This window comes from Telmatherina bonti (genome assembly GCF_933228915.1).
Source record: "Telmatherina bonti genome assembly, chromosome: 12".
Classification (NCBI taxonomy): domain Eukaryota; kingdom Metazoa; phylum Chordata; class Actinopteri; order Atheriniformes; family Telmatherinidae; genus Telmatherina; species Telmatherina bonti.
In genome coordinates this window covers 23026597-23047669 of record NC_136610.1, presented here as the reverse complement: position 1 = coordinate 23047669, position 21073 = coordinate 23026597, and the positions used below count along the sequence as shown (strand labels likewise).

The 21073-nt window shown below is 38.0% G+C and overlaps 1 protein-coding gene across 1 annotated transcript; it reads right to left on the bottom strand.

The window, feature by feature from the left end:
* Nucleotides 1–2171: 2171 nt before the first annotated feature.
* Nucleotides 2172–17895, bottom strand: vegfba (vascular endothelial growth factor Ba; the record flags this gene model as incomplete). Its single annotated transcript, XM_079250090.1, has 8 exons — nt 2172–2275; nt 2835–3050; nt 5073–5156; nt 10859–10894; nt 10989–11062; nt 11155–11351; nt 12897–12948; nt 17818–17895. The coding sequence occupies 8 exons, from the start codon at nt 17893–17895 to the stop codon at nt 2254–2256; spliced, it is 759 nt and encodes a 252-aa protein (XP_079106216.1). The 3' UTR covers nt 2172–2253.
* Nucleotides 17896–21073: the final 3178 nt, after the last annotated feature.

Genomic DNA, 21073 nt, shown 5'->3' with positions numbered 1-21073 from the left:
CTCGCAGGACCAGTTCAGCTCTCCTTTCACTAAAAGTTCCTCCCTTCAGAGCTTTCCTTTAAACCAATGATAATCAGTCTCAATGCTAGAGACTGTGATTATAGTCAAATGTATTATTGTCTGGTCTAACACAGAGAAAGTAACAATAATGCTCTAATACTTCGTCATTAGTATGTTATAATATAGAGGTAGTGATTGAAGCATTGATTGACAGCTAACAAACAATGAGCATGGAAAAATAATCTCATCTCTGGAGAGTATAAATACAAAGCTTATCACAGCAGCCACTGAAATAAAATTATGTTGCTTCAAAGCTGACACATAAATATTCACAATCTAGACTGCACGCTGTTTCTGGGTGAATATTCTTCAGTCGACAAGCTCATATGGATCCCAGGGGAGAGTTCAGACACAAATCCTGGAGTTTTTCAAGCTATTGTTTCTCATTTTCTAACCCTAATCCTAACCCTAAATCGTCATGGGTAAGATGTTCTCAGTCAAATTTGGCACAGCAGACGGGCTTTGAATGGGTGTAAAAACTGGGTTTAAACTCCCTGACCTGCCACTTCAGGTTCTCTGAGCTCTTGCTTTAGCTTGTCACATTGACTGACAAGCTGCTGGAGAACTAAAGTCACAGTTTAAATCCTTGTTCCAAACCAGCAGCCAAGCCGCTATAAAACAACACGAAGCAAAGCAAAACCATGAGATTCATTCAGAATATCAACAAGTTATGTTCCAAATTAATAATACTCTCCATCCTGGCTCAAACATGCGACAACAATAGCCTGTTTTCCTTTCACTGCACTGGGGACGGCTATTTGGTTGGTTTCTGTGGGCTGGAGAGAACACCACCCCACCGATTGTTTGAATTACACATTGTAATGTATAGAATCTCCAATTTGAGCTCGTGTAAGCTGTTTCTGTTTAAATTCAATACATCTGGGTATCGGTTTAGCAGGCCACCCAGTGTGACTCGTTATTCGGATGGCTTAACGATGAACACAAACACAACAAAGACACATTCTGCGATATACTCTGCAATAACTTTCCAATAAACTCAACAGGATTATTATAAAATATAAAACAGTGGCATCTTATACAATATTTAACGCAGACTTTGCAGTAAATTGCAAATAAACAAATGACATATATCTGCACAATCAAAAGCTTATGATGACCTGCATTTATTTCACACTGCATGTATGTGTGTAAATATAAATGCGTTATGTGTTGTATCAGAGTAAGACGTTTATATAGTGTTGACTGCGTTACTGGTATTATAAGTGTGAATCTTTGTGTGTGAAGCAGTGGAGAGCCGCCAGGCCTCATTATTGTTATTCTCCTCACTGCCTAAAAGAGAGGCAAAAGGAGGCAAAGAGAGGCAAAGCGGCTCCTTTCAATCGAGGAGCTGAGGATAGACGGACACAAAAGGCTCAAATTAAACAAATGCTGGAAAAGCGGCTTGGAGAGCCAGCCCGTGGTCATACACTTTGAATAAGAGTGAACGGGTGCAGGGATAACCCATCTGTGTCTTTCAGCCAGGAGACCACACAGATGCGCTCCATCGCAGCATTCAGCTCGACTATAGGTCCACAAACACTAGGGTGCCAGTTGGTGTGCATGTCCTATATCCTTCTGGTGTTTCAGAGTTCACGTGTTCACCAATAAACGGATGCTGTTGTTTTTCAGATCCTCTGGCCTTGGCTTAAACCTGGAATTGGTCTCCATGTGTGGTTTCCTCGAGAGCAAATAACCACACCTTCCACTAAAAAATCAACAAGTAGGACACCTATACAGCATCAGTCCCGTTCATCCAAGTTGTCTCTATAGGATATAGTTGTTTTCCTTTCCACTGCTGTCTTGTGCAGTAAGGCTGCAGGTAATAGAAAGTCAAATTACCCCAACCAAAGCAAAGTGGGTTCACCTGCGGAAGTTGTTCCAAAGTCTCTCAGAGTTGTCATGCCATGACACTTTCATCCTCCACTCATGTGATGTCATAGTATTGCACACACATGTACATGGAGTTTTGCAAGAGAAGCAACACAATGGAAAGATGTTTGTACACATGCATATCTGGAGCACATTTAGTGGTAATGATTTCACTAGTATAGGTTCTAGTGTGTGCTTCTACTAATATTTCCTTCAGTTTGGGATACCAGATGTAAAAGCGTCTGGACTGTCCATGGCACTGATGATGAGAGTCTGCGATGAATCAAGAGAGTTGGTGGGGTGAAATAAAAGTGGGTGGATACATCAGGTCCTTATGGCTTCACATCTGGAACAATGAGGAACAAGGAGAGGAATGTTTTAGTATGGAATAATTTTTGACAGATACAGAACTGATTCTCAAATGAATGGTGATTTCTACAACTGTGCATAAGGTAGTTTTGAGGGATTCAAAGATTTTTAAAAAATTAAAGAAACAATGATAATAATAAATGCACTTCACCAGAAACGGATAAATGTTCAAAATTCAAGTGTAATGCTCAGAACAGGGATCAATCACAGGTTGGCAGTAAGTGCAGCAACTACAGCAGACAGAGAGTAGGCGAAAAGTTCTAGTCTACAGCAACATAACTCAAGGCTAAATGTTAAAGCAATATATTTATAAATTGATTTGGGTTTGGCTGTAATTGGGGGAAAATGTGGAAAATGCTCTGGAGGTCAAAATGGCTCACTGACTGCATTTTTCTAAAATTAAATTAGCTGAATATACCAAGTCAAAGCCACTTTTTCATGTCTGTCTTTGTGATTTATTTGCATTTATATAGAAAAACCCATAAATTCACATTCAAGCAGTAAAGTTTTATCATCGCTTTTTTGTGTAGACTGACTTGCAGCGGCGAGAATTAAGTGTTTGGCCTTTTCTGCTGCAGCTCTCAGCTCTCACGATGCATCTGCACTGACATGACGTTGCATCCAGGGCCCACTTCCTCCCTCTGCAGGGGCGGCATCGAGAAGTTGGGGAAGGAGATGGAGAGAAAGTGGTAGGAGGAGATGTTGGATGAAGAGGAGGAGGAGAAGACATGGCAGGAGGAGGAGCATGGGTTCTGAATGGAAAAGAGAAGCAAAAACAACATTGTTTACTGGAAATTTCATATCCTAACTGGTAGTGAAAAGGCTAGTCAGATGAGCAGCTATATACTATAGAACAATGCATTCAGCAAAACAATCCCAATATTCTGCATTTAACTTTTGTGTGTCTTCTGGTAGTTTCAGTCATTCTTCCTTGATACAAATAAAACTTGAATTTCAAGAAATATTTTCCTATTACAGATTTTAGTGGAAAAGTTTTCATTGAGTATTTACTGGAAGTGGCCCAGTTTAAAACAATTAAAGTAGATAAAAACAGCCCACTCATTTCTATTTTCAGGTTTGTGCTGCAGATTATCAATCTTGATGGAAAAGATAAGACATTCATTTTAAACCAATTTTTCTGACATTTCATTTGCTATAAAATACTTTGACAATCTTTTGATTTATTTCAATCTTTGACACTTTCAGTGTCTCTGGTATTAGAAACATTTGATAAACAGCCTGAGTGAATCTTTGCCAAATGAAAACATGATTTGTTGTTAAATTGGTCATGTGTACAACAGCAGTGTTGTATTTGCTTTAAAAAAATGTAATAATGTTAAAATATGCAGAAAAAGTGGTTTCTGGGTTTATTTCTGTATCTTGAAAAATGTATTTCTTTAAAGTAAAACTGATTTATTTGCATTTGTTGCAATTCTGCAAATAGTTGAGACCAGGATGCCATGATGCTTAGATTATGTAACATTTCCCATTTAGCACTAAAGACAAAGTACAGCTCTGTTTGATTGGAATGTTAATGGCCTTACTGGTATTTGGCCACAAATTTATTGGAAATGTTTTACCTGATATTGGACTGAAAAGGGCAAATTGAATGTTACATTATTATAAGGGCTGTTGTTGCGAAGAATAATTAAAATTTTATCTGAAAAATATTAAATTTATAGTTAACTCAAAATTTCATTGTCCATAAATCCCAAACAACATGACAACATGTCCCACAGTTATTAAGATATTTCAGTCTGGACTAAAGTGATTCAATGAAAGATTTGTTTGAACATGTGTGCTGCCAGTCTAAGACAAACCCACACAATGCAGTGTGTGGGAGATGTGTGACTAATGTGGGATAATGTTTCTGAAGCTGCTGACAAACTAGCTCCTCTCTCTGTCTGTCTGTCTCTCTGTCTGTTACCATGGCTATCTTGCCTTTGAGGCCTTCAGTTCCACCTCTAGACACCTTGCACTTTCGCTCTCTGAGTCTAAGTCTGAGAAAGTTGCCTGCATCAGTCGGTCCATTAACTGGGGCTGGTTCTGCTTCAGTTTTGCCAGGAGGCTAGCAGCTTTAATGGAGTTACTTAATGAGCCATAGAGAAGCCATCTTTGTTCCCGTCCCGGTGACCACGCCTGCCGCTGGCATGGACAGAGGAGGTGGCATTTGGGAGCAAATTACACAGATTTCACCCCTGCCAGAGTCTGAATAAAGCCTTTACTGGGTGATGGATGGGTGCTGAGGAACATCACAACCAAACAGAGCCACCTCTGGCCCTTGGGGGCCGGAAATGACTGACAGCAAAGTGAAGGGGAAGAGGATGAAAAAGACTGGTGGGGAAAAGAGCGCTAAATCTTTTATCCTATGTTTTATCTACTCAGGACTCCTTGTGTTTATAGTACAAGTAAGAATATTTTTGATACTGTGGTGAGAATTTGTCACATGCCCCCATGACGGCAAGTATTATTCAGCTACTGGTTAAATGCTGATTTGATTGGTGTGACAAGACAGTTCAGCATTGGATTACAGCTTGTGTGTGTTTGTGTGTGTGTATGTGTGGGTGTGTGTTTGAGGGGGGGGGGGCCTTGACTGTTGCTGTGGCTGTAAAACAAATTGTCCTTCAGTAATAGTGTAGACCAGATAACCCAGTTTTCTCTAATCCAAATATTCGCATTGCGCCTGAGAGTACTTGCAAATACTAACGTAACAAACATCAATATAAACCTTCTAAGTTAGAAAAAATAATGCATGCAGTTAACTTTGAACATACGTAACGCTGACGTCTCCAGTTTTCCTCTGTTTGGACTTCCTCCCCTGCTTCTTCTTGTGCCTCTTCGCGGGCTTCAGATAGGGCCTGAGAATAGCCAAAAAACAAAATGTTATCAGACTTGGTCAGGAGTTCATGTCTACCATGTTTTTATCAGCTCTGATATCTGTGACAAAAAAGGAAGAATAATAAAGTGTCCCAGCAACCACTAACTTTTCAATGTATCTTTGGATGACCTTGATAATCTGCATTATCCTCTTATTGAGCCACTAAAGTCTGTAAATGTGCAAATATTTAATTATTTTTTTGCGTTTTTGAATTTTTTTTAAGTTTTGAATTTAAAATATATTTTCCTGTTTTTATTATTAATTTTTTCTTTTTATTTCCTTTTTGTATATACGTGTATGTATAGATATATATACATGTATGTGTACATATGTATGTATTTAAATGTACATATATTTTCATTTGCTGGAAATAAATAAGTAGACTCACTAATAATTGATGATATATCGGAAATGGTTGAGTGAAAAATTTCCAACATTATCGCAACATTACTCCATCCGTTATCTTCATTTCACTTTGTAACTTTTTTCACATTTTCTTAAAGTTACTTTTAATGTCTTTCTGACACAATGTGTTCAATCCCATTAGTTACACATTTAAATTCAGTATGAAAATAAGTAAAAAGAAATTTGTGGTATGTTTAACTGTTCTGGGCAACTAGCAAGCATGAATGGGATTTAGTGTTTAAAAGATGTTTAGTTAAATATTTTTACTACTGACAGGTACAGATTAGCTTTTTTAAAGTCAAAAAATGTGTATGAGATTTCTGCAGCTCAGCTAAGACATTTGAATGATTGAATGTTACCCATTAACAGAGAAATATTTAGAATCTAAACCTTTTATATGAAAATATTTTTTTTTTTTACTCTGTCAGAAACAAGGTTATGAGAGGCTGCATTTCAAGCAATGGTTGTTTTAAATCAAATCAAATCAAAGATACTTTATTCATCCCCGAGGGGAAATTCAGAGTTTAAGCCAGCTCGTCCAAGGTCTGGACATACAGAGAAAAAAAACTTTAAAAAAAAAAAAAAAGTTTCTCTAACAAAATTTTTTCACGTGGGATTAAGAAATGACTTGAAACACTTCACTTAGTGAGAAACTAGCAGCAAAAAAGAAGGTTTTATATGGGACTGTAAACCCAGGTCTTTATGACAAAAGGCTGTGTGACTTGATCTGCTGTGCTGGTATTTAGCAGCACAGTCACTGGAGATCACAGAGCACAGGGATAGGAGTGTTTTCCATCTGGGCTGAATATTGAGTGTTGCTTCAGAGTAGGAACACCAAAGGGAACAGTTCTGGTCACACCTGTGTGTCACAGTTTCTGTAGCATTCAAATTATGGACTATGGATGCATGTGATTCAAAAGAAATTTAAATTAATGATTTATTCACATCTCTGGACACTTAGACTCTGAACAAGGGCTTCTCATTTCAGTCTGATGAGACCCACACTTGTGCAGATTTTCAATGTTTTTCTGCTCCAACACTGAAATTAATGAGTCAATGTGCAGAACCTTTTAGGCTGGTGAATCCATTTGATTGGACTCAGGTGTGTTGCAGAAGGGACACATTGAACACATGCAGGATTGCAGTCCTCGTGTGACTAAATTAAGTAGCCCTGCTCTAAACCTGCACTGAAAACCAGAATTGAGAACAAAAGGCCCCATTTTTGGTCTCCTTTTGTCACCAGCACCTGGATAAAAATAGTGCTTGAATTCACTGCAAAGTCTGTCTAACTCCCATCTAAGATGTATGAACTATATCTGTGCAAGAGGACATAAGGGAAGAGTAGTTTATGCTTTATTCAAAAAGGCATTTTATCCATCATACGTATAGTTAAGTTAACTGCTAAGTTTCATGTGTTTAGACCACCAAAAAAACTGCATTTAGATTTTAACTGTAGCCTACATCATTTGGGTTTCATTGCATAGAAATGTTTTTACTAAGAATTTAAGCTTCATGTACTGAAGGATAAGACTGTTGACATCACATTGAGGTGGACAATTTATTCAGAAGGTCACACAGAACATTAATCTCTCATATATTGAACGTTAATGCAATTTGTTGGAGTCTTTTAAAGTTTCTCATTCATCCAGTTCATGTTTTCCAACATAGATCGAGTCAAGTCAGCTAGACAGTATTTAGTTTCTTGAACACATTTCACTCTCATTCAGAAGAGCTTCTCCTGTTCTGAAGGAGTGTGAGATTTCACAGCCCCACACCCATTATCTCTACCAGAAGTGAAGAAATTCTTCTGGATTAGATGAAACATTTTTAAGAAGCTAAACCAAAGCCACTTAGCTTGACTCAACCTCCACCAGAAATCCTCTGAAGCACTGCCCCAACAAGTGGCAGGAGAGAAAAATTACTAAGATTAATCATTTGTTCATATGAATAAAAGAAATAAACTATTAAGATGCTTTGGGATGATTGTGGTATGTATCGAATAGGGAGGCAGACACCACTGATGCCACTGCCATCAATGAAAGGTGATTACTAAGAGGCCAAATGCATAACAGAGGATAGAAAAAAGTGTAAATGTGAGTGAGAGTAGGAGCTGTCCAGTGAAGAGTGGAGCAACACTACAGACTTGTTGTAAAGGAAGTTTTTACAAAGATTAAAAGAAAAAAGTAATTCATGTTTGCCCAAGTGGCAATAAAAGTACACAGTTGGCAAAACTTTCATGAGACTTGGACACAATGATGTTCGGGCTGATTGCTGTACAATGTATCGTAGATATGACTGTGCTTACATTATAAAAATGATGACTGCTGTCAGTCAAATGAAAGAAGACAAGAAATAGTCTTCCAGAGGGACAAGCTTCAGACTGAGCATAATCGATCCTTAGAAACAGTAAGTTCAGACATGACAGTAATATCTTGCTTTTCACTCCTCTACACATATTTATCTTAAAGGTTTATCTCACGTCATTTTCCAGATTTTCTAAACCAATATTGAGCATGTAAGACCCTACAGTGTGAAATATTAAACCACTTCCAAGTAATTACAACTGTGAAGAATATGGTCCGTTGAATCACAAGATTCCTTTTACATTTACAGTCCATGTGAGAACTGTTTTTGAAGGTTTTTAAAACATAATTTGCAGACAAACATCTTTCTTGAGCACAGCGTATTTCATTTTAATGTGTGTCGTTTGGTTATAAGCAAGTTTATAGACTTAAACACATCTCTTTTGTGCTCATCCTAATATCTAATATTAAACTCCAGCCACGGAGACCATGTTTACCAGCTTTACCGTGACATTATTAACAGCTGCTGCTGTTGTTGTTATTGGAGCCCCAATTTACTGTTATGGATGCGTGACTGTCCTCCATCAGTCTGTGAGAGAGCACATGGCAGGGGAGATAATATCATCACTATGGTGACAACAGGATGCGGGCCGTCCCATGGGAGGCTGGGAGAGTCACACAGATGCTAACTCATTGAGGTTCACACACATCGTCACATGCACTCACATGAAAACATGATTTGAATCAACACAAATTATTTGTGCACATGTTGAAAACATTTGAAAAATAACAAACACGGTCATATAGATGATTGATCTTTTTCTTAAAGTATTAACTTTCCATACACACATACAAGCGTGCACTGGAATTCTGTATTTATGTCCCCATCCTAACAGGAAGTAGGGGGACATAAACATTAAAGATGCAATTGTGTGATTGTCTGGCTGGACCTGCTAGTATGAGGCACACAAACAAACACCAGGATCCAAGAGAAAACTTTTCCTCACAGTGCTCAGCTGTCACTCTCTAAAACCTCAGCAGATGTGTCTGAACAATTAGGACAGAAAGTTTTCTTTACTTTGAGCAATAATATGTATGTCCACAGCCAGAAGACTTTCATAAACAATAAACATATTCTGTAACAGTTCTATCCACTGACAACAAATATGAAACTCTCAAATCCTGCTGACCTTGAGATAAGTAAACCATAACAGAGATGTTACATAATGTTGAAGTATGTTCCCAGTGAGCCAGCTCTTACAAAGCTATAATATGTAACCAAAATGTCCCCTCAATCGATACCAAGTTTGCAGCATTGTGCTTTCATATACTTTGTTGAGTGTATTAAAGGGATTTTAGAGTTGGCTTCAGAAAACGTTAAACTAAAGGGTCATTAAGAAGTTATTCTGTAGCTGTGAAACAAACTCCATAAAGGTCATTGCACACATATGCACAGAGCATATAGAATATATATTGTCCAACTAAAGGTGAAAGAGGTTTTTCTGATCTGTGGTTGGTGACAACAGGCCAGCTTTCCAACAGCATCCTAACACAGTGGAATGAAGAAAACATAATGTTTAAAATTAATGTAAGCTTTGTGAACGAGTACATTCAAAGTCATAATGAGATATCTTGATAATCTTAACTAATATATGCCATGCCCCAGCCTAACCAAATTGCAATGGGGGGTAAACCTGATAAAATAGCTCTCACCCAATTTAAAGTTTTGCAGCTCAATCAGCAACCTGACACGATGACAAAATCCAAAATACCATCTTTGTAGCACATCACAAAACATTTTCGCTTAACAGACAGTCTAACTCTCAGTTAAGCAGCACAACATCATGTTACATCTATTTCAACATAATGGTTTCCACTTTCCACATCTTACACTCAAAGTAAAGAGTGTGGGGGCAATCCATGGACCCTTGTGTGTTTAATGCTTTTGTGGAAAAGATTGCTGGTTCAAGACTTATAATGTTTTCTACCATCATTGCACTTTTCAATCTTCTTTCTGCTTGCAATTCCTTACATTTTTGTTCTGCTCTCTGTGGAGAATGGTTTAAGTTAGATGTCAAATGTGTATGGCAAAAGGTTAGATTTAATATACCTGGTTAGATTTACATGCTACAAAAACCACTATTACAAAAATCTAAACTCCCGGATTCACTCCATGTTAATACTACCCAACAGAAAACAAGGTTACATTACCATCTCACAATTTACAACCAAACATTTTGAAAGTGTTGTCTTTTCCAGAAGTGAGAAATTTGATGCATTCCACATTTTCTGGTGAGATTGGGCAACTATCAACACATCAGTGCCAATATGCCAAATGCTGGTCATTAATAAGGAAGCTTTTCCTCTCATGTCAGATGCTGCAGCCTCAAGTGTGTCACAAGGGACACCATCTGCACATCTGAAAGCTGCACCCTGCCTTGAAAAACTGCAATATTTGATGTCCTGGAACATACAACAGATTGGAAATAACATGAAAACACACAACGCATTTAGGCAAATAGTGAATATATACATAAATCATCATCAGCACAGCCTAAATCATTAACCATATGTTTTTCTTTTTTGCTGTGTTTATTCTTTAAAGCATAAGTTAAACAACCCCAAATCGTTTTAATTTCTCAGTGTTAATTGTAGATATACCCATAATTCATGGATTGATATGGAAATGATAGTTTCCATTTCAAGAACCTGAGAAGTGTGACCTTTTTAAACTCAAGTGAGACTTACAGCTACTTAGGTTTAATTAGGAAGTGCTGCTTTCTGAGAAAGGTCATCTATTTATCAGAATCAAAATCAGAATTATAAGTGTATCCTCCATATGGATATGAGATGATAACCATGAAAAGATATAGTGTCATAGAAAAAAGCCAAAAAAGGGGAAAAGTCTGATGAAAGAAGCCACAGCAAAAAGATTCAAAACCATGAATAAAAAGGGAAAAAATGTGGGGTTTACCTTGTAGCTGGTGTTGGCTGGAAATGTTCTTTTAACCTGCATACAGAAAAAATAAGGAGCAAAGGTGCAGCAAAATTAATGAGCAGCAGGTACAGCATGCATTTAAAAACACAGAGTGTGTCGTTATTACCTGCACTCGCACTGGCTGTGCTCAATGAAGGACAGCTCAACAAGCTCATGCTTCATGAAGGACGTTCTCATCAGCTGCACACAGAGCAGAACAAAACTCATTCCACATTTATCATTTACAAAAGCATGTAGGGATTTGTGTGTGTGTGTGTGTGTGTGTGTTATACCTCCATGGTAAGTGTGTGCGTGAGTGAGGGCATGCACTCCAAGGCCTCATCAGCACAGCAGCCACCACATCGCTTCACAGACACACAGGATGGGATGAAGAGATGGTGGATCTCCCCTGGTAACTCCCGCCAAACTTCCACCAGAGTCTCCCGAGGCTCGCAGCCGCTGCGTGAATATACCTCCAACCACCGTCTCACTGCAGGATGAAGTAAATTGAGAAATTGCAAGGTTATTTTTAGTGTTTTGGCTCTATAAAGGCAAGCCAAGGCAAGTTTACTTGTAAAGAACATTTCCTGTACAAGGCAATTCAAAGTGCTTTACATAAAAACATTAAAAGCATTGCAGAGGGGTGCAGGAAGCATTACAAACAAACTTAAAAAAGAAAGTAAATAAAAAGAGAAAAAAATAAACAAATAGAAATAAAATAGACTAGATAAAATGCCTGAAATAAAAGTTACGGTGGAAGGAATTAACAATTATTTCAATAAAAAGTGGGAAATAGAAAGTTTTTTACTTTAATTATAAATATTTCTGTGAGTTTGTTCCACATGTGAAGAGCATAAAAACTAAAAGCTCGGAATACAAAGTCAACGTGACCCTGATAACCTGAGGGATGTGATTGGTGGTTCAGAACAAACCAGACGATCCTGAATGTGTTTGGGCCCTAAACTATCCCTGCTAATTAACAACAGGATTTTGAAATCAATTCCCTGACAGACAGAAAGCCGGTGTAAGGACTGGTGTTATATGCACCTTTTTAGTCTGAACTGCAGCTGTCTGATGGACATTTTAAGTGGCCTTGTAATGACTGTGTTACAGTAGTCTAATAAAGATAAATACATGGACAAGTTTTTGTAAATCTCACTGAGACATTAGTCCTTTTAATCCTCCAAATCTTGTTTAAGCGGTAAAAAGCCGACTTCTTAACTGTCTTAATGTGACTGCTGAACTTTAGGTCTGAGTCCAGGACTCAAAATTTCTGGCTTAGTCATTTGTTTTTAACATGGCTGTCTGACACTGAGACTGAGATTTTCAATCTTTCTCTCTTGGATCCAAAAATGATTACTTTAGTTCAATAATTTTGTCTGAAAGAAGTTCTGGCACATCTAGTCTTTAATTTAATTCATGCATTTGATTGGATTGCATCATATGATTGGATTATAAAACAATCCAAATGCATCATCCTGGGGAGATGGTTACCGGTATGTAGATTTGTTTCACATCAGTGTAACTATGGTGACATATTATGTTGTTTTTCATCATTTCGTCAAGTGGGAGCATGTAGATACTAAACAGCAATGGCTCCAAAATGGAGCTTTGGGGAACTCCGGAGCATATTGTCTATAGACACAAAGTAGTTCCTGCCTTTTGGTGCAGTGACAAAGAGTCTTACCCTGTTTTTCAGTCGGTCTAGTAAGATGTTATAGTCAACTGTTTTAAACGCAAGTCTGAGATCCATAAGGATGAGAACTGAAACGTTGCTGCATCTGTGCTTAGGCGGATGCCATGTAAGACCTTAACTAGAGCAGTCTCAGTGCTGTGATGTGGCTGAACACCAAACTGGTAGACATTAAAATAGTAAGTTTATGTCAGGAAGTTGTTTAATTGTTGGAAGGTAGCTTTTTCTATAATTTTACCAAGAAAAGGAAGGTTTGATATTAAGCTGAAAAAAAAGAAAATAAAAAGCCATGAAGTCATGAAGTCAGAGTCTTTGTAGGAACAAGCAATATTTGGACCATACCTTCTCGGCCTTCCCTGGATTTGGGGGTGTCTGCAGGCCGCCAGTGAGCAAGCTGGAGAAAGAATAAAGAGTTCAGTTTTGTGACTTAGAGGTATGATAAGTGGCTCTATTTTAGCAAGCTACAAAAGGTTAACCTTGTGCTTTAGGATATTCTAATTATTATTATGATTTATTTATTTTTTTTGCAGTGCCAAAGTTATCTATACTATGTACTAAAATCAACCTAAGATTCAATACAACTTTTTAAAAGTAAATAGGACATATTACAACAGTTTATCTGTGAAGTACACAAAAACATTAAATTAATGTAAATAAATAAGCAATTTGGTGCATTAAGAAACCCCAAATATATTGCTCTCATAACAAAGCCTTGGTGTATCTGCTTTGTTTGCACATCAGAAATCAAAGCAAAGGAATTTCATTTACGAGCTGTTATTGATCCCTAATTGGCGCTTATTTCTGAAGTAGACCATTATATGGCTGCAGTAAGGCTGAATTTTGTGTGCATGACCTCCTGTTTGACACTGTTGTAAAACCCTGCTGAAGCAGCGCAAAACATCAAAGTATTTCCCGTTAATGACCACCACAATATTTCACACCTAGGATCAAAACATGACAAGCCCAATAAAGCCTGGCGGTAGATAGCAAAAAGAAAACAAAGCCTCTAAACTTTGAACTTTTGAGATGAACTTGCAAGAGGGTTCGAGTAGGTGTGACAGCATATTAAACATCAAGATTGATTTTGGTTTTTGCCCCAACATATTTCCTGCATTAGTGTGGCCTGCATACCCATTTAAAGTGAAATTTTCTGTGCACATGATTAAATTTCAACCCAATCTCCACCTCCATGATGTTTTGCAGAAGCCGCAGGATATTTGAATCAATCACATCAGGTATCTTTGCCTAAACGCCTCTAACCTGCTCCATTTCAGACACTTTCAGTGGACGTGCAGAGCCTCACTGTGAGTGTCTGCCTCTAGAAGGACTGTGCAAGATAAATATAACTTTTTAAGAAAATGATTGGTCTAAATAGATTTTTGTCTTTTCATATAATCCCACATTTCCAGCTCATTTCTACCATTTCTTTGGTTTTCTTTTTGTTTGTTTTTTGTAGTTTAGTCATATGGCACAGCCTATCTACACCCAGAAAGGGATTTTTCATCACTTACAACTTTATATTTTTACTTCAATGTCTTTTAGGGACAACTATTGTTATTATTGTTTATTTATTCATTTATTGTATGACAGCTTGCCTAAAATAAAAAAAACGCATGTAGCAAGTTGATAAAAATTTATATTAAATGTAAAATCCATGCTTGTTGATCTCTTTGGCTTGTAACCAAATAAACAGAAAATTTAAGTTTTTTTTTATTTTTTTTATACTGTTTCAGTAAATATGTAGGAAATCTGTTACTACTTTAAAAAGAATCAATTTATGGCACTTTGGAGGGGCAACAGTTTTGGTTTGGATATACTGAACAAAACTAAAATGGTGCTCAAATCTTTATTATTGAAAACCCTTACAAACACATGGTCAAACTAAACTAAACTAAACTAAACTAAACTGAAGAAAGTCACAAGGCAGAGAAAGTCCTTTTACTTTTGGTGGTGTTGGTACAATAAACTTCAACACATTACTTTAATGCCAAGAACATATTTTTAAAAAGTTCATTTCGATTCATTTTTATGTATTGTGTTTTCTCAGGGGGGACTCTGTCGTCGAGGGCCCCAGTCCTGCAGATCTTAGAAGTTTCCTTGCTGCAACACCTGACTCAAATCAATACGTTGCAGCAGGGAAACCTCTAACATGTGACATCATCATGCAACATGTCTGGGGGGAGTCTACATGCTGTAGTTTAGTGAAATGAGGAAAACATTTCACAGATGTCTCAACAGTTCCAGACGTCAGTTTATTTCATCTTGTTTTCATGCATGATGCCTCAAACATTTTCAGATGGTGGCACGTCTGGTCAGCTGGCAGCCCAGTTTAGCAGCTGAACTGTAAACATAGGATCTATGCTGTTGTATCACCCGCACAATGCAATTTAAAAACAGTTCTGGTAAAATATGCAAAGCTTTTTCTGACAACAATGTCATCTGAATAATGGTAGCATATGTTCTCCCAAAACCTTTTGTTCAACATTTACTTTCCATATTAACCGAGTCATGTCACATGCACCAGTTCTGCTAATCTCTTTATAACTCATGCTGTAGCGCACTATTGGTTTTATTTCCAGTTGGTTTATTTCCAATTAAAAAAGCGAATTCTTGCCTGTTTTACCTTCTAAATTAAGTTTGTAAAGCTTTAATGTCTCTAACCTGTCACCAGTTAACTTAATTTAACCTGATTTTACAGCAAAATGTGAAGCACCAACAGGTCCATACTGCAGTTTTCCAATATAGGCTCAACAATTTTACAAAAATGTTTTTCTGCGCAGATTCAGCTGAAATTGTGATTCCAAAGCACATAAACTTCAGTACCTAACATTTTCATATCTGTTCCAATTTTGACATCTCAAAAGTCTATATGTTTCCACAGGGAAGGAGAAGATAGTTACAGCTCTCAGTTTCCACAATGACAGGAGGGAAAAAAGCCTATTGACGTATATTACTATATTATAATTTAACATTTTGCTTTATGACATTATATTTTGGGCAGTTAGACAAATCTATAACTACGACACCTAATTAAATGGAACTTGTTCTACCAGGTGCATGTGTTTCACCTGTCCAAACTTTTTTCTGTTTATGTAGAAAATAATGATGATATCAGCTGAAAAATTTGTTATTTTCAACTTATACAAATAAAACAAAGCATTTTGATTCGCTGCAAATCTTTGCACTGTATTTTTATTTACAATTTACAGCAATATTTATGGAAAAATGGGGTGTATTTTTAAATCTGTTGTTGCTTTTACACAAATAAAGGATCTGAATAGTTTTTTCTCCAACAATGAAAGAGACACAGAAAGAGAAAATAGATTTATAACTCCATGTTTTAGTCTATTTGTGCATGAAGACCAAGGCCACTAGTAAGGGAATGTAGACTTTGTCCACTTGCCCCCTTTTTAACTGCTCCACCCCCTTACATACACACAGACACACACATCTGCAAAAAAAAAAAAAACTGGTTTGGCGCTCATTGATTGAACAACTTTGAGTTACGCTGGGACTGAAGCCATTTTGTGACCGGTAAGAGCTAAACCAAGTGTGTCTTCTCTGTATCAGTCTTAGAGACAAGTCTAAGATTAACTCCTATTGGCAGCCATATCTGGCACGCACACACACAGACACACACTCCAGCGTGCCAGCCCAGAGCCATCTGCACTGGCAGCGCTATCTGTCAACAGTCTAACCCATCTAACTAACAGCCACTCCCTGAGCACACTGTGCAGATGGGCCATGTGAGTGCTTTGTGTGTGTGTGTGTGTGTGTGAAAAAGATCTTTCCCTTGAGCTGCACATCAGCTCCCTCACACTGAACCACATCACCACAAGAGAAGAAGGATGACCCCTTTTTCAAATAAGCTGTCAAAGAATCAGACAGCATGAAAGCAGAGAGTTTCGGGTGTGAAGGAGAAGAGACTTTCTGGTGCACACTTCTGCCTGCCATGTATTGTCTAGCATGATGAATGACTAAAAGATACAGTATGCAGCAGCTCAGAGACAGAGCTGGATCCCACACCGCCTCAGAGCACTGCCTGTCCCTGACAGAAGCCTCCAGACATAAATAAGAAAACAGAGCGCAGGTCTCTCTTTGAATTTGTGAAGAAGTGCACATAAATCACATCGAGGACCACGTTAGTACAATCGATAAACATTTCTTATTAATAAATAACCTTCTGCAAAAATCAAACAAAAGCAAAACTTATCAACATAATATACTGATGTAATTCAAACATAAAATGATGAGGTCATTCATCTAATAGCTAAACAGCTTTTATTTCTAATGATAAATTAGGTAATGAAAAAATATCTCCAGTTCAAGCTTCTTTTTTTTACCTAATATGTTCTGGTGATAAGACGACCCGTCTCTGAGCTCTAAAAGGATGGAATGGGTTTTTATGTGCTGCTTTGAGATAAATAATCCATAAATTAACAAACCAATAGTTAATTGCACATGTATAAATATTTAATTTATGTTTATTGTTTGCTGCTAACTATTAATGAGCTAATATGAGCGATTTGGGGGTTTCTTTAGTGAATGCATTCAGTATGATGCTTTAACAGCATTATATCTGAAAACAAAAAAAGTTCTTTTTATACTTTGTTTCCACAAAGCCAGGGGAAACTTGACTGCTCAATATGTCCTCAGTCTTTATCCAACACAAAAAGTGCATCATCTGAGCTAACTAAATATGAAGTATTTATCCATCAATACCAAACTACTTTTTTAATGTTAACATTAATGCAAGGATAATTGTTCCAGACGTCCCATGTACTTTTTTAAATTAATTTATTGAATTTAATTTTTATAAATAAATATCTAACAAAAGGGACAAAGCAAGTGCTGGAGGAAGATTTTACACAACCTGGCAACTTATTAACAGTCCTCATGAATGGCAAATCTCTGATCTAAAGGGAATTAGTGTGCAAACATATTTAGAAAACATTTACCTTTATATATAGTAAATAATGACTGAACGAAACGATAGTAAACAACAATATGTGGTAGCTAAAACTGCAACTTTACATTTAATTATCAGTGCGTTATTGCGTCACTAGACTTTGGGTGGCAGGTGTCATTGACCTCGGGTATAACCACAAATCTGTACAATAAAATAACCAAAGCAGATTTATGTCTATAGCTAAAACAGTAGCAGTAAGGCTGAAATGAATCACTTTAGTCCCATCCTGGTGGAGGTCTGACCACCTCGCACGCGCTCTCTACTGAGGTCAAATGGTCCATATAGGCTACATACCTTGGCATGGGACGACGGTATTCTGGTTAGCAGTAGGAATTGAAACATTCCGAGAATAACTTGAAGCATAATCCCCATCGTGCATGAGTCCAAGGGACACGCAAAAAGTCTTTTTTGGACCGACCCAAAAAGAGAAAGTGGCTTGTCCTTCTTCCTTGTCCTCTGTATCCGGTTAAAGACGCAGATATCCCGCTCTCATTCCCCAGTCTCCCCGATGTGAAAGGGCTCCCAGGGTGCCATCATCAGTGTTGGAATATTAACTTTATTGTGCAACATTTGAGCATAAATGAGGACATAAACATTAGCAAAAGTCAGTTCAAACCTAGACTCATTTACCTCAGAGTAGAGTGTCTTAAATACGGTCCGTAGTAAAGCCGAACAAATAAAAACAGTCTAAATATGTCTTTCTTGTGATATTTCATATAGAACCTTGGTACCACAGCTGCAAACCCTGACCTCTTCCCTGGAACTTGTATGAACTTTAAGGCAATGCCCCCTTTTTAAATGATTGTTATTGTTGGGTTATTACAATGTGGGGCAGTGTCGGTCTTGGTCCACAGAAGCCGGTAATGGGGTTCCGGCCGGCGTGGCGTGGCGTGACGGCGTGATCGCACAGATTCCCGCTGAAACGCGGTGTAATCATAAAATCCTGCTTGTTTTAAAAATGAAACAGGAGGGGAGAAGAAAACAGCCCACAATCCAGGTACGGGATGTTTATCCGTTAAAGATCCGCTGCTCTGACCGGTTGTGCGTACGGAAAGTGCCGCAAAATCCCGTCCCCCGGTTCGGTCACGGTTTCGCCACACGGTCTCTCCAAATGAAAATGTGACGTTTCCTCTCCAGGCGCATCCTCTCGTTTTTTCACCCTCCTTATAAATAAACCGAGAATGTGGTCCCCCGCTGACATGGTAGTGCAGCTGCAGCGGAGTCAGCACAGCAGCAGGGAGCTCCGCTCTCAGACGCAGAGGTCTGGAAAGGTAGCGGTCTTCATGTGTTATTGTGATCTGTTTCCTCGCTTCCTTTGCCCTTGAGACGCATGCAACGTAACCATTGCGCTGCCAACTTTTTTTCCGAGCGGGACAGGCGCACTGGATACAGGTGCAGCGTCTCTATTGGTCCCAAAGTGGGGGGGGGGGGGGGGGGGGGGGGGGGGGGGGGGGGGATCAAGGGGCCTCCAGGGGCTCCCCATGCAAGTGGGGAGCGTAGCTGTGCCGTCTTCCGATGACACTGAGGTCATGTCTCTGGAGTATTCTTTTAAATTTGATATATTCCCTTTACCCCGCGGGATTGATGTGGAAAACCAACACATGTTGCGTGGTGACAGTCATATTTGGAAATTTGAATATCAATAAAACATTTTAAAAACATCGCTAGAATAATTTTAAATAAAAATGTCCAATTATCTGATTGTTTTCAAAGGATTCCAAACTTTGATGGCACAGGAGCTTCATTTAGCAAAAACAATTATCTGAATGCATCAGATGAAACTGAATTATTAGAATTCGCCCCTTTTTTTTTTTTTTTTTTTTTTTTACTGGGCAGCAGTGTACTTCTTAATCCCCATGCAAGTGGGGAGCGTAGCTGTGCCGTCTTCCGATGACACTGAGGTCATGTCTCTGGAGTATTCTTTTAAATTTGATATATTCCCTTTACCCCGCGGGATTGATGTGGAAAACCAACACATGTTGTGTGGTGACAGTCATATTTGGAAATTTGAATATCAATAAAACATTTAAAAAACATCGCTAGAATAATTTTAAATAAAAATGTCCAATTATCTGATTGTTTTCAAAGGATTCCAAACTTTGATGACACAGGAGCTTCATTTAGCAAAAACAATTATCTGAATGCATCAGATGAAACTGAATTATTAGAATTCACCCCATTTTTTTAATTTAATTTTATTTTTTTACTGGGCAGCAGTGTACTTCTTAATCAATAAGGATGTGTAGATGAATGGGTTTGGGCAGAAAAGTTTACATGGAAAAAAAAAACAAACACATTTTTGTTTGTTGATCAACAACTTTCTGGAAACTGTCTCAGTTATTTAATAACTTCCCAGAAGGTTTAAACATATCTTAACCAATTCAAATTGTTAGATTCAGAAACAAATAGTCTGAATACAGAGGTGCACAATGTGTCAGCCTAAAAATCTGAAATATGTTTACAAACACAAAAGTGTGACTATAATAAAAGACAAAGTTCTATAAACCAAGTAGAAAAAAAACAACTAAACACTTTAAATTTGAAGCAACTAAATGTAAAATACACAGAAAGTGTGGGAGAAACTGTTTTACATTAGCAGTTGTTGCATCAACAATCCCAGGACATTCCTGCTGAGGAAATACCGCAGTGATTGTGTTATTTATCGCAGATTGCAAATCTTAACTGTTAAAATAAAAAAAAACTTGTCTGATGGATTGATTCAAGTCAAATGATGCAAAGTAAACAGCAGAGAGGATTGATTGATTGATTGATTGACAGTTTTCCCCCACATCTCATTATACTAAATATAAAAGTCAGTTAAATTTGTATCCATGGCTGCTTGTCTTGTGAAGCTGCTGAGTCTCCCCCGAGTCTTGTCTTTCATTATTACACGTGTGGCTGTATATGGGTGTCTGTTGGGACACGCCAACACCGCAATCTCAGTCATTATGGTGTGTTTGGGTTATGACGGGGCACTAACACGCCACATGAGGGTGAGGGTGTCTGTGAGCAATGCGGGGACAGAGCATGTTATCTATTGCTGGTGTCTTGGGGCAGGGGCTGCTGGTGACAAGAGCACTGTTGAGGAAAGCGGTCATATCTCCTCTTAAAATTTCACAGCTTGTTCTTCTTTCATAGAGGAAACCCTGCCTCCATTTTACAGCCATAACTAATTTAGCTGTCATGTCACAGAACAAGCAAATATATCAGTGTTAATGATGCTGCAAAGTCAGTTTTCAGCTATAATTGCTATAAATGCTTGACTTCAGGTTTGAATGTGTCACTTGGCCACTGATGCAATGGAACAGTTCTGATGTCTGAAGAAAAGCAGATAAATAATTATCTAATAACAAGAATACCGACTGCGCAGTGTGGTTGCTCATTAAAAAGCTCCTGTGCATTGCCGGATGTTTAAGCCTCGTCTTATCTTCGCCTAGCAGAGGAAGGGAATTTCACTTTGGGAGGATACCAGTAAAATGGTAACCAGCTAAATGTGAGCATCTTTTAGTTTGAGACAAAGGAAACAGGAAATAATGACAGATGACAAAAA